The 15538-nt window shown below is 30.4% G+C and overlaps 1 protein-coding gene across 3 annotated transcripts in view; it reads right to left on the reverse strand.

The window, feature by feature from the left end:
• Positions 1–7709: 7709 nt before the first annotated feature.
• Positions 7710–15538, reverse strand: part of LOC129980558 (sodium-coupled neutral amino acid transporter 7-like) — a 38535-nt gene continuing 30706 nt past the window's right edge. For all 3 annotated transcript variants that reach the window (XM_056090910.1, XM_056090909.1, XM_056090911.1), the window contains exons 9-11: positions 14681–14943; positions 10635–10834; positions 7710–8386 (exon numbers count right to left, since the gene is read on the reverse strand). In XM_056090910.1, coding sequence (XP_055946885.1) covers positions 8205–8386; positions 10635–10834; positions 14681–14943 — 645 coding nt within the window. In that variant the 3' untranslated portion in view covers positions 7710–8204. The remainder of the gene's footprint in view (positions 8387–10634; positions 10835–14680; positions 14944–15538) is intronic.

A 15538-nucleotide genomic window follows, 5' to 3' on the forward strand; every position in this document is an offset into this window, starting at 1 on the left:
GAAATTTGCATCTTAATGGTCCTTTGGTATTGTTATATTACGAAAATAGAAACATGATTAAAGCAGTATTTTTAAGACTCTTAGTATGTAAAGTAATTTTTTCCCCCAAAAAAATGAAATAAATAAAAATAGATTCTGAACATATTTGTTAAAAAAAATTAAAACATATTTTACTACTTATAATTTGTTATAGCATAATTTTAAAGTAGTATCATATACTTCAAAAGTTATATATTTACTGTTGATTGAGATTTTTTCTTTTAAGGATTACTTAAGTCTATAAACAAAATTATAAACAGAATAACAATCCAAAAGAGTTATTAAAAAGTGTTACTCTGATTTAATTGAACGTGAATTCATGTTCAAAAGCATTTTATGATTAAATAAATAAATTAAAAGAAAAAAAAAGGCATTAATTTAAAAAATGTAAGTTTTTATACAGTTATCTTGACATTGCTTTATTCTTTTTTTTTTTTTTTTTTGCATAACTTTTATTTGGAAGCTTTTGAATGGAATTGCTTGATTAAATAGTTTTCTGGGAAACTCACTCCAAGCATTTATTATATAATTACATGTGATTAAGAAATAAATAAAATAGGTATAGTGTAGCAATTTTTATTATTTTTTAATGAGTTCTAGTAATTAATCCCAATTAATTTTTTTGTTTTGTTATCTGCTTATTATGTTTTAATTTATAAATTGATTACATTGAATATCAAAAGTTTAGTTTTAAATTAGATTTTAATTGCAAGGATTTTTATCTACATTTTAAATGTTGTATGATAAGTCCGATGTATGCTGACATTAGAGATCTGAAAATCGTCATATTTCCAATATTTAAAAGAAAATTTAAGAAATTGATATCTAACTATTACTTTTTTAATATTAGATAAGTAAATTTTGTGAATTTTTAATAATACAAATAACACTTCTTTTTTTTAATATAGAAAAAATAAATGCTTTTTTATGCATATATAATCAAAAAGGATAATTAATAACCCGATTCCATTATTCTCATTTTTTTTTCCATTGCATATTAATCATGTGTAAGTATTTAGAGATTAGATACGTCAATTAAAATTAAAGTTCATTTTTTTTTAAAGTATACAAATCATATTGACAATGTTGAAAATTCTTTGGGGTAGAATATCAATTTCTTTACTTAAAAATTTCACATTTTTAATTAATTACAGCAAAATTGTAATAAAATCAATCACTTTTCTCATCCTCTGTTGCATTCATAGTTTTAAAAATATTTTCAAATAATTCCATCTGTTGATAGTTAATATATGCAAAACCCTTTTTAAGTTTTCTTGGCGATGTTATGTTATTTTCTTCATTGTTTTGTGAGTACAAAAAATCGCCAAACCATACAAGTAGTGCTGTATCCTTTGGTTTTAAATTTTGCAAGCATATGATGACTTTTAAGTTACCCTTTGGTGTGTAGGTAACTTTTAACGGACTGCATTTCTTGGTTTTCAGTTCACTGCGATTTGAAAGCTCCTTTTTTTGGGAAACTGTTTTCATTTTTTCTTTTTCACCTCTATATTCCTTTTGTTTTGTCTTACTCAAATCAGAAACATTTATATTTTGTTTTGTAATTTTTTTCGATGATTTCTTTCTATATTTTGTATCATGGCGATCTCTACCAACATTACTCTTCGAATTCTCTTCAGAGTTATTCTGTTTGGTTACTATGTTTTCATCTGAACTTGGATGAAAGCCGTTTACTTCCTCTGGAGGTCCGTATTCTACAGGCTCCAAAATGGGTTCGCCTGATTCTGGAGGAGGTAAACTTTCAAGCCACTGCACAACTTTGGCATCTCTTTCAGTTGAAGAACATCTAGTAAGCATCTCTTTTTCAATATTTTCTGATGATTCTACGTTTCTTTTGTTTTGAACGCTGTTGAACTCCTGAATGTTTTTATCAGGTAAACTTTTTTCCGAATAAATCTCACTTCTATTATCATTGTTTTCTTGTTCTACTGATGTGAAAGTTTTGGTTGTCTTGGACCACTGTTTTCTGCGCTTTTTACTTCCATCTTTGATGGATTTCAAACTTTTTTGAGCATTCGATGTTGAAATGAGATGTATTTCGCCTTGAATATCATCGCCACCATGTCCATATCCAACATCTCCAGAAAGTTCCGAATCCTGATTGACGGAATTATTAACATGTATAGTAAAAAATCGTTTGGTTTCATTATCTTTGCTGAGTTGAGGTTGATTGAGCTCATTTTTGTTTGAAAAATTTCCGCGATGTGCTCTCTTTTTTGATGTTGCCTTTGAAGATGTGTTGACTGTTATTTTTGGTTTCCAGAAGTTACGTAGTTCGGCTTCCTTTCTTTTCCGTTTCTCATTAGCAAATCGAATTCTGTTGATATGACTGGCTTGCGATTCTTCGCGCAGGGCTGCTAATTTATCAGCCGAATGCAATGACTGATCTTCAAAAACGTAATTTTCATTCATTTTTTTGATTTTTTTTTCTATTTAAAAATTTATCATTAAAACTTGCTTAAAAAGAGGAAATTGCAATTTTGTATAAAGTATCTATTTAATCTGATTACAAATTCAATATGTTTTCGAAAATTTTAATTAGAATTTTGGTGAATAAAAAAAATTCAACTGTGTAATTCTAATTTAATTTCATTCGATCTGACTACTGGCTTTTTACGAAGGTTAATCTTGGAAAAATTCTGAAAACTGAGCTAATCTCTAATAGAAATCTCGTTCATCGCATCATAAATAAATCCGTAACTGTGTTGCCATTCAAAAAATGAAGAATTATTTAGAAAATCCTTAACAGACTTCCCGTGAACGGTTTTATTTTGTATGGAATTGAAATTTTGGTATAAACTAAAATTCATTGGGTTTTTATTCATTTTCAGTTTTGATAACCGTTTTCACAGACAGATTAACATGATTTTAAATTTCCTTTTTTCCCCCCACGCCGTTGAGTTTTAAAGAAGTTGAGATTTAGCAAATTGTCGAGTTTTAATTTTATGTTTACAGTGCAAGGACAACAAAGTCAAAATAATTGTGTAGCACCGATTCAGTGAGAAACTTGTGCATTAATATAAAAATTAAATACAATTTTTAATTTCGTTTTAAAAAGATAGAAAAAAAATTGTTTGAGAGGCAGTTGCTCTTAAAGAGATTTACTTGAAAATAAACAGTTTTCTTCTGAGAGTTTTTTACAGACGAGAAATAGTTTCTGTCTGTAAAAAGAAAAGGTACAGGCTATGATGCCATAAAGAAGCATTCGTCAATCGAGGGAAAAAAAAGTTTGTGGCTAGTTGATAACTCTTGGCAAATTCACGCAAGTAATCACGACGTGCACAATAGCGTAGAACGAAAATGGCCTTAAAATTTTCTTTTAGATTTTAGTTTCGTAATAGTGCGGAAAAACTGCCTTTTAGGTTCAAAAACAATTTTTTAAAAATATGATTGCAATATTAAATTATCTTGAGGTGCCACAAAAGGCTTGAAATTTGTAAAATTTAGTTTGGTAATAGTGAAGAAAAGTTAGCTGTTAGGTTCAAAAAGAATTTTAAAAGATTCTGGTTGCAATACAACAATATATCAAAATGCCGCAAAAAGCTTAAAATTTGTAAAAAAAAAAAAAAAAAAAAAAATGAAAAATTATATACTTTTATAAAATATTTTTTCACAAATTTTTCACAGTTTCACAGCTTTTTCCACTGCTTACATGTGACAAGGAAGCCTCGGAAAGTCGATAACCGTGTCCCCTATACTTCTTTTTGAGTACAGCCGACCACCCCGCCACCACTGAACGTAGCAGAATCGACAGGACGTGTCCCCGGTACTATTTGATTCAGCTTCAGGTGCCGTCCGTATAAAGTCTTTGAGATAGTCACATGAAATATGTTTTAGTATGGGGGGGGGGAGATTCAATTACGTCATTTTCAAGCCATGAGATCATATCGATGTAATCCTTTGCATCAAAGTTCATCTTTGGAACTTTAAACTTCATGATTCTGTCTTTACTTTTCTGTTCTTGCTTTTAAAACACGTCGTAAACCAAGTTCTCTTTGAATTTTACGTTCACCACTTAACATGGACAAGAAAATATTTTCTGAAGCACAGATGTACCCATTTTTTTGAATAGTCTGATGTGTAGCGAAATTATTAGGTTTGATCTATAACGAAACTATTATTGAAAATTATTAGGTTTTTGTAATCATCAAGCAATAAGTGTTCGATGAATCTGACGGTTTGATATTTTAAAACGTACCGTATAACATCGTCCAACAAATTTTAAAAACAAGTACAAGTATTAGTAGTATGTAAATTAACAGTTAAAGAATAATAGTCGACAAGCAAAAATTAATGAATATTTACTCCCTTATATACGTAGTGTAGAGAAAGTATAGTAATCGAATAGTGTAGAGAATAGTATAGTATAGTAATATAGTAGTGTAGAGAAAGTAAAGAAATTCGAACTCGAGATTTTTACGTATCTCCCTATTTTAGAGTTCGAAAAACACATTTTTGAAAAACGTACATGTCTGTGTGACAAAGATAACTCAAAAACGCTTTGAGCTAGACGGTTGAAATTTTAAATACGATTTTTACATCAAATTTGCAGAATTCTATCAAACTTTGAAAAAAATCTGTTCAGAGAGAGTCCGTCTACCTGGCTTTCGAATATAAGTTAACACGATAATTACAAAACGAAGAGAGCTAGATTCGGTACACAGATTTAATGTCTATAATGTAGACACTCATCAAATTTTGTGCCAAATTCAATGAGCAGTTGACCGTCTATAGATCTATACTTTCAAAAATATATAAACGCAATGACTGAAAGACATAATGAATTAAATATATTAAATTTGGTATGTGATTTTGTGACTACAAGTGCGATTTTGTTTCAATCTAACGAGAAAAACATTTTTAAAGCACAAATTCTATGTTTGGATGCTATTAATGCATGCCAGGGATTAATCGGCAAATAACTGGCCAAGGATGGTAAGCTCGATTCAGTAAGAATTCTAAATTGATGCCGAAAGTTACAATGCCATTATAAGATGTTCTCTCGCATGACAAGCTAATTTGAGAGCTTGTGAAAAGTTTTTGGGGAACCCAAAACCATTTCCATTGGTTTAATTGTTATTTTTGAAAAAAGAAATTATAAATAGCCGAGAGATAAGTCCCCCCCCCCTTTCCCTTGATGTGATAAAAATAAAGTTAATTTGAATCATTCTACTGAATCATAGTTATTATTATCAATCGGTTAATGTTATTAAAATTCTTAAGTCCGGAGATGATCCATTAAGCATAATCTATTGTGTTGATTTGTGTTTTTTTTTCAGCTGGTTTAATTTTTCATTTTTCGATTAAGAAAATCAAATTTTATATTTACCATCGGCAGCATCATTTTTGAAAAAAATTAACGCATATATCAGTAATTCATTTCATAGACATTCTTTCATTTCATGAACATTAAATAATATCCATGCAATAATGGAGATAATAAGTAAGATATTTGGGACCCAGTATTTAATAACTAATCACATCGCAATTATCAATCACATGGCAAATTCCATTATGTTTTGTAATATCATGTACATTGCCTTTGACTGTGATATGACATCATTTGCTTATTTTCCCCTGCAAAAGATTCCAAAATTAAATTGGAGTGGTGCACTTTAAATATATCACAAGGACATGAATTGAAGTTATTATTTAAGGTGCATATTCATATTTTTTAAAAATATAGAATTTGTATTGAAAAGAATAGACATATTGAATATTTGCTAGTAATATACAACATCAAACACAATTACAAAAATAAATTTATTGACATAGAATAAACATGTAAAATTAATTTATGTGAATACAAGCCATAGAAAGCTCTCGTTTTGGAACAATTGAATTCGGAAGATAATATCAAGATAGTGAAAACAAATATATTTCTATTTATATAAACACAGATCAACTGATGCTCAAATGAGATATAAAAAAAAAATCTCATTTGAAATTGGAATGATGATACACAACATTGATAATAAAAACTTTAAAAGTGAATGAAAAATAGTACATCTGATAAAACAGTGAATGAAATCGTGTCAAATGATTTCTTATTACTTTAAATGGATTGCATTTATCGATTGATACTTCAGTTAAATGCATCACAGAAGACAATACATAAAATAAGATTAAAAAAATCAAATTAATTATTTATTTGTCCTTGACATGGCAGTAATATCTTTGAATACTACAGAAAATTCTAGAAATGCAGTAAGAATAATATAGTGATAAAACCTGTTGGTTGTAAACAAATCCTTGAGAAGTTTTATGTAATATAACACGTTCCTTTCAACTGCTATTCCATCTGTTGTGCGTTTTCCTTTGATATGTCACATGATCCATTACATCATTGAAACACCAAAAAGGAATAATCTAAGATATTTGTTTCCTTTTCTCATATTTTAACACATCGAATGCAGTCAGACACCAAGAAAGCCGTCACTTTCTTGAACTAATTGCGAACTTGATTTCTTGTATTGCGATGTCACACTTCTTTATCTAGACGCTTGTGAACTGTAACTTTATAAAACGAGATTACCATTTATTTTTATTTATAATTAAAGATTTCTTTCAATTTTATAATAAAGCCTTAGAACGAATATATTTAGTATGGTGCATAACAAAAAGTACAATAGAAAAACATTTCGTTTATTTTTGAAGACAATAACAATTATCAAACTTATCTTGTGTTAGTGAAATGTCCTATTTGATTACAGAGACTGGAATATCAAATAAGCAATGTAGTAATTGCCAAGGGGTCTCCAATTTCCTGGGTCGAGTCTTCAGCTTATTTGATCTTATTTATTCAATTTAATTATTTTTATTATTTGATCATCTTGAAACCAGAACAGCATTCCAAAGATAAACACAAGGAAATATAGAATGTTAAATTAATTTTATTAGCTAATGTCTAATTTTTGTGTTTCATTTTAATATGATCAGCATTGAATTTTAGTTTTATATGATGAAAACGAAAATAGTGAGCATAACAATAAGTTATTATAGTCAAAATGCAAAAAGTATCTGAGAATATTATTAAGAAATTAGATAGTTGCTATTTCAAAAGATTATTCTTAATTTGTATTTTCTGGATATTAATATCAGCGAATCTCCCCCCCCCCCTCCAATCAATCTATTTAATGGTGTACTGAACAGAATGCCAAATTTAATACATCAATCGTAACTTATTAATGTGCTATTTTCATCAGAGAAAAGTGAAAAAGAGCCATTTATCTTGGCATTAATCAGAAACGGCATTCTACTAAATTTAAAGCGATTTATTAAGGTTTACCCCCTCCCCTTAGAAATACATGTCAGAAAATAGCTGTTGACGTCTTATAATTTTAGATGAGTGTCCGCATATAGCTAGGCTGCCCGTGAGTATTTACTGGTTTTAAGCGATAAGACTTGTAAGCTCGTATTATATTAAGTACGTCCAGAATCGGTATCAGATTGTTGAAAGACGAGTCAGTGGAGTCTGGATGCCTATTTCTTATCCTTTTTTTATAAATAAAGTAGTGTTTTATATAAATACATGATAACGTGCGTCGTTTTTATCATTAGTGTATTAATGTACACAACGTTTAACTCGCCTAAGCATTTTATTCGTCGCTTATATAGTTTTTCTATCGTATGTATACGATGACCAAAAGATATAAAGATGACGCCAATGAAACGAATTTTATTTTTGGTCTGATGTAATACATGATATTGAAAAAAATTCAGTAAGCAATATATGCGTTTTTATGAAAAGTTCAACTTTTGCCTCTAAAGGTATTTTTAGTCTTTCAATTATGTCATTTAGTACGTTCATAAATTAGCAGTTAAATCTATTAGCAGACGATATTGTATAATATCTCCAGGATATTGTTCGTTTTTCTGAATGTCACACAGTATAATGATGATATTCTAAAGCATCTTATATTAATAGGGAAAACACATAAAAATGTCATGGAGTCTGATTTATTAATTCGAACACTTTTTATATCTCTCATGTTAAATTATTTGAATTATCATTTAAAAAAAAATCCTGTTTTCTCTCTCGTTCTATCTCGAAAAAGAAATTTGATCACACATTTGAAGTTCGTAAAATTCAGTCATTCAGGTCACAGAAAATGGAACTGAAACAACACCAGTTCCGCTGACAGCATTCAGGAACAAAGACTTTCGACTGCTTTAGTAGTTCCCCCATTGAAGAATGAATCGACAATGATAAGTCCAAAGAAGAAAGCTCCGAGAGCAGCCAAACAAACGGCTGCCACGATCAAAAAATAGCTCTTTCTTTCTTTCATACCCGGATCCGTCTGAAGCGTGACTTGCATTAAACAAATACCTGAAAAAGGAAGAAGATAATTGGTGTTATAGTGCGAGCACACTGCAGATGCTTATTCAAAAAACATTTTGATGCTATATACAATGAGAAATACACCAAAATACATATAATGAGATACAACTAGTTATGCAAAATCTAGAGAAAATATACTTTTTCTCCATTGTTCAGATATGAATTATGGCATTATAAATAATATATCGCCCAACGAATTGATTTGATCTTATGACGCAAAGGATAGGTTTAAGAACAGATTAAAGATAGACCGTAGATTAAGGAGCCAACGATAAAAAATAAGTTAATTAAATTCATCATATTCAAAATTTATATCAAGTTGCTTGAATAAATATCCTTTAAAAGTAAAATTTTGATTTCTTGAAATTTGTTTGCTAAATTGTTTTTAAACCACTCTATTGTGGGTTTATCGTAGAGTATTAAATTTTTAACATTTATTAAGAATATGTTTTGTAATTAAAATACAATCATAATTATTGCATCTATGTCAGGTTAGAACAGAAAAGATACAAAATATTTTTTTAAAAATTGACCTTTTCAAGTTATTGGATTTAATTTTTGATTCATATATGTAAATATATTTTAACAGTTGCGTGGCCGAATAGAAACTTTTGAATTTTAAAACTTCGATTTATTTTACAAATGGACGCATAATTTACGTGGAAAGAATAAGTGGTAAGAAATACGCCAGTCATCATCGCGACACAAGAGGAGAAGAGATAGAAATTTTTCCCTTCAGTGATTTTACTATGAGATTTTGATTAGGATTTCTTTGACACGTGTCGATTTAGGAAGGGAATCTTAGGTATCTTTAAAAGAATGTAGTAAGCATTAGAGATTTTTATCCCTTCACTTTGAGCGTGAGAAAATGGTAGTCATCAGTTTTCTAGAGCGCACGTTAAAAGTAATTAAATAAAAAGTGGGAATTGGATCACGGAATAAGATAACATTTTAGAGGGAAGTTAATATGGGCTAAATTAAAAGATAATATCCTAAATTATCCTAAAATAAAAGTTAGAAAATTAATTTGGAATTTAAATTCGATTGAGAAATATCATTACATAGATATTTTTTTTTTCGCGCTTCACAACAGTAAATCTGAAGTCCATAAATTGCTGGCAGATTTCTGATTATAAAGCTGACTTCAAATACTTAACATAAAATGAATATATAGTGCATATTACAAATTCAATGAAATTTTTAAAAACTACAGTATTAAAGTAATGTTTACTTGCAATTCAATTATTCATCAAGTATAAATTATTTTAAAATTTCTTCCAAAGTGGAATTACATTCGTTAAAATGATAAATTGCTAAATAAAGCGATTCTGATGCGATTTTTTTTGGATTATTTATGAAATATACGACGCTAGAAAACAAAGAATGATCATTTCTTTCTTTCATGATTTTGTCCTTAAATTTCGAATGAATGACACAATGAAATCAGTTTATAAATGCAACAGTCACAAGACAAACGTTATCGTTCATAATATCTAACTACAAGTTGGGTTATGACAATGTGCCACAAGCAATAGATCCGAGATGCACAATGGATTCCTGACCAGGGCTGGAGAGAGACTAACATTTGGGAAGGGGGTATGCTCATTGTTTGGGGACAATAAGAGCACTAGATCGACCGAGAATGAGGCATTTGGGATAAATTGTGTCATTATACGACGTATGACTTTTTAAAATTCCGAAATTAGAATTGGTATTTTCAAACTTTAGCTAATTATTTCGTGAAAAAAAAAAGTCTTAGTAAATCTGTAATCAAATGCTTAAAGTTTCCATGATCACAACATTAAATTGACTCCAAACTTCGACCATGTAATAATTTTCAAAAGTAATTTTTCAAGCATTTGCCTGACTTGTTCTGAGTAAACAATATACTTATTTTTGTAAATAAACATTTTTTTGTTATGAGGAAAAAATTGTTTATTGAAATCAAGAATAAAGGATGAAATAGAAGTACATTGGATAACATTCATTTTCTATTAAACAGATTCTCCTATTTTGGCTCTACAAGATTAACCAGTGTTTTAAATAATTTGATTCCACATAATACCATATTGAAAAAATTAATATTATAGTTATATGACATTAAAAAATTAATTCAAGAGAAAACACGAATTTTCGCCAGTAACTTCCTTTCGTATCATATTATTAATAAATGAACGGGCGTCCAGAATGAAACATGAAATTGATTTAAATAATATTCAATTAAAAAGAATATTACCAGGATAAATGAATACGTTGGCTGCAGAAATCGAGCCAAGTGCGTGTATCACAGTACCGATGCTGCTGGTATTTAGGGCTATGAGAAGTGAGGAGCTGAACCACAGGGTCGCGATGATGATTCTTCTCCTTCTTTCACCTTTCACGAAATCCGCAGCTGAGAGTCGGAATATTTCGGAATATAATCCATCGACAGCTCCTCTAATAGAAAATGAACAAGAAATGAAAACTAATTAACTTTTCTCATATAAATACACGTACACAGATAATTTTTATTCATAAACCTAGTAAATATAACCGGCGTTTCTCGGATTAATATTTATAATATGAAAATATTTTATAATGCATAATACTATTTTCAACTTAAAAATTGCTTTTATATAAAATATTACAATATACAATATTTACCATTATAAAATCTTTATCGTTAGGTTTTTATTAAAATTAGAGTATCAATTGAACCAAACGATTTTTAAAAAATACCTCTAACTAAATTTCTACATAAGATATTAAACCAGCCATATTAGTATTGATAATCTTATTCAGAAATGTTGAAATGTAAGAAAGTTTGAGCTTCGTTTGAGCGATTGACTGACACTTAGTTTTAAGCATGGTTAAATTGCCACTTAAAGATCAGTAAAAGCAATATCAGAAGACGTATTGTAAAATTAAAAAAAAATAATAGTGATAAATACAAAGAGTAAAACAGACAGATCTTTTATTAATTTCTAATTAATCGAATATTTTGTTCACTTTTGTATTTTGAAAAGTTAATAATATCCTTACTCGTGTTTTATATAATAAATGCACAAGTTGCTCAGTTGTTTAGCAGAACAGTGGAACATGCATGCATACGTAGCTATATTGATTTTTATTTATATTGAGATAAATATACGCAAATCCAATTTTGAAGATAAAATCACAATTGTGCAACTTGATTTTAGTTACCCCCCACCTTATTAAGATAATGATTTGCATTTTCCCCTATACAAATTAAAATAAAAAAATATATGTACCACTATAAATGCATTTTTTTGATTAAAAATCAATATATTCTATAAGCAGAGTTTATAATAAAAGATATTAAAATCATATGATGCAATTATATTCTTAAATGAAGCTTTTACATTACTATACTATATATAGTAATAAATAATCGTAATAATAATAATAAATAGCGGATACTTAGATTTATTAGTTACGAGGTTAGTTTATTATACGACGAATGAGTTTGCTTCGTTATAACTAATTTCAACATATCGAGTTTCTTCTTTATTTATTTCAAACTTAGGTTCAAGACACACTTGCACTCTATATTTATTTTTAATAGAAAGAATGGCTGAAAATCCAATTTCGCAAAGGTATGATATGATGAAAGGCATTAAAACTTAAATCGCTTTTTGGAATTATGGTTATGTTGATTTCCTTTTTTGAAACAAAATCTACATATCATTTTTGAACTCATTGATGAGACTTTATATGAAATATCTAAAAATTGATATCTTTTTAGAACTTCAATATTATCTATGAGAGTGTCCAAAATAGAAAATGCATCTGTCATTTAACTAGAATTTTCTATATTTCAGAAAGGAAGTTACCCCTGAACTATAAGTAATATAAGGCAAATGTGACTGTCGATATAAGCGCTGATTTAAGGATGAATGGGAGGATATATATTGTTACGAATTTTCCCAGGGTTCGTTTGGATAGTGGAAGTTATATGGTGTGAATAACGCTCAATCAGCAGGTGGCAGTAGAAAATAAAACAACGACGTTTATTTACACAAAGACACACAGGACAGCACAAAGACGACAACTATATACAGCACAGAAGACGATTATCTTCAGCCGAGACGTGCAGCAGCAACAGCATACACAGCAGCATATAACAAGACTCTACTGCAGACAGTAGCGCACAGCTTAGTTCAGCACTGGCTTCACTCCGTCGCTGCTCCGCTTACATCTGGAAGGCCAGTTCTTTAACGCCGATTCAGACTACTCTCCTCAATTCACGACCACCCTTCTCTGTCGCTTCCGACTACTCTTCGACTACTCAATTCACCACCACTCCCCGGCAGCTGCAGCTCCTTTTATAGGTCTTAGGAGGCGGGGCTAGGAGCCTCTCAACCAATCAGTAACGTTCGAGGCGTATCTCCGTTCCTACTGGACGGACCGGGAAAATTCTCGATGTTTTGGGTATAATCTATTTTGGCGCCAAAGTCGCCAAATTCGTCGTCAAGTCGCCAAATGGTCGCCAAGCTCTGGGACCTCCTATGGAACCAACTATGCTGGGAAGCCGCATCACAGATTCGTAACAATATATATATAAAAAAATGTTATGTGATGATAATATACACACATCAATTGGGCACAAAAATTCCTATTGATACTGCTCGTTGAGTTGTGGCGGGATGGTCGGCTGTACACAAGAAGTGTGCGTCAAATAACTTCAAACTTTTTTAAAAAGTAAATTATCGTCATTTGAGGGAAAAGACAAAATTGTTCCAAATAAGAGTTTTGTTGAATTCTATATTCGGCTTACTTCATTTATGCACTCTTTGCAAGCCAGACATAACCGGGTCGGATTATACGTAACAGGAGTGTTATTCAGAGCACATATCCAATTACTTGCCACAAAGAGGCAAAATTGGATTTTTTTTATCATTAAAGAGATTGCAAAACTTTTTAATTTTAAATACACCGGTTTAGAAAGTGTGAGGTATCATAGCAGAATTCCGGGAACTATGACGCGGGAAACTATCATTATCCTGTTATAATTATTTTTAGAGGTATAATTTGTACACAAAGATTCAAATGAATATAAATTGGCGCTTTCTAAGATTTTATTGTAATCTTCATTATTCAGACCTTTTATTTTTCTTTTCTTTTTTCATTTATGCTTTCTGTTTACTCTTAAATATTTGCTCATGTCGATGACCATCCTCTAACCATATACTAATTACGGTTCTAAAGTAACAAATTTTTTGAAAATTTAGAAAATGATCTGATTTTTATTTTAAACACTCTATTAGATAATATTTCAGTGCAAGAAAGGCATCAACTTTTAGATATTTCTCGCGAAATCTTACAAATGAATTTTTAAAAAAATTATAAGTTATGCAAATTTCAGTTTAAAAGAAGAAATAATTATAAGATAAATGTGTGGTGGTAACATCAAAAGCCAGATAACAACTTCCGGAAAAGAGTGTACACTTTTGTCTAGTGGCTTTGTTACTCGGCTATAAACCCTAACGTTGCGAGTTCGAACCACAAGCTGCACATTGGTGACCCTGGTTCTGAACAACCGCATCCTTCATTCAGCTGTCGGGGCTCCATCTACCGGCAGCAACCACTCACACACGCTCGCCGTCGCCCGCCATAACACTTGGCGCGATAACAACGTTCGTCGCTCGCCATAACGCTTGGCGCGATAATCACGTTCGTCTCTCGCCATAACTGGCGCGATAAACTCTACCGACTCACTGGTGGGGGACTATTGTGGTGGTAACATCAAAAGCCAGATAACAACTTCCGGAGCAGAGTGTACACTTTTGTCTAGTGGCTTTGTTACTCGGCTATGAACCCTAACGTTGCGAGTTCGAACCTCATCTTGCACAAATGGTTAAAGTTTTAATGCCATCATATATTTGCTAAACTGGAATTTCAGCCATGTTGTTATTTAAAATTAAACATAAAACACAGTCACAATTTGAATTTGATTTATCCTTGAAATAAATGATGATAAAACACAACATATCGACATTTGTTATAACGAAATAGGCTCATTCATTTCATTAATCCTCATCAATAAGAAATCTTCATTTATTTGAATATATTTTTAATTTTAAAAAACTTATTTTTATTTAAAATTTTTCTATTTTCTACGATGAAAATCTGCATTTTGTTAAGATATATCAACTTTAGTATCTGACTACATTCGTGCTTACTCTGTTTGCACTACCCTACTCCTCCTGACAAAGCTGGATCAGATAATACATGAGGTAATGTTATGCAATATACACACCCAATCGAAAAAGTAATATTTACCTGCCACAAAGTGCCAGAACTGGATATGTTACAACCATTTTGAGGATGAGGGCCCCGATTCCAATCATAACGACAGGATCCTCAGCGTTGTACATCTTCATGACATTGGGGGAAACCATGGCCCCGAATGTCAAGTACCCGAAGCATCCAATGATGGAATAAATCATGAACAAGAAGCACATGGTCGCGCAGCAAGACTTCGCGAAATTTCCCAGGGACCTCTTCCTCATGCAGGCGTATACAGGAACTACAACTTCTTGGCACTGAAAAATTATTAAAATTGATAGGTAAATTAACTTCTGTTTAGAAACCAAATAGGGATATTTCAATTGATAATTAAATTTTGCAGGTAAATTAACTTCTGTTAAGAAACCAAATAGGGGCAATTTCAATTAATAGTTAAAATTTACAGGTAAATGAACTTCTATTTAGAAGTTCATTTACCTGTATATCTAAATCTGCTACTGTGTGCATACTGAGCGCATACTGTGAGACTCCTCCTTCGGTTAATTGATCAAATAAATAAATAAATGATTTTCATAAATTATTATATTTAACATCTTGTTAATGATTTGTTAATTTTTTTTAAATTTTATAAACTTAATGAAAATGTAATTATTTTTATTCTTTTAAACAGTTGATGACTACCGACCATTCATGTTTGCAACATTATTATTTCAATTAGACGTTGGATCTTTATAAATATTGAAAGACTCAATGAAACGAGGAACTGATGAATCTTAGTTAAAAAAGTACTAATATTATTCTAATATTTTCTAATTTACAAACTTAATTATTTTGCATATAATTAATGACATCGTTTTAATGAACTTGCCAGCGGCTTTAAGCGTCTATTCC

Source organism: Argiope bruennichi, chromosome 8, assembly GCF_947563725.1.
Source record: "Argiope bruennichi chromosome 8, qqArgBrue1.1, whole genome shotgun sequence".
NCBI classification, from domain to species: domain Eukaryota; kingdom Metazoa; phylum Arthropoda; class Arachnida; order Araneae; family Araneidae; genus Argiope; species Argiope bruennichi.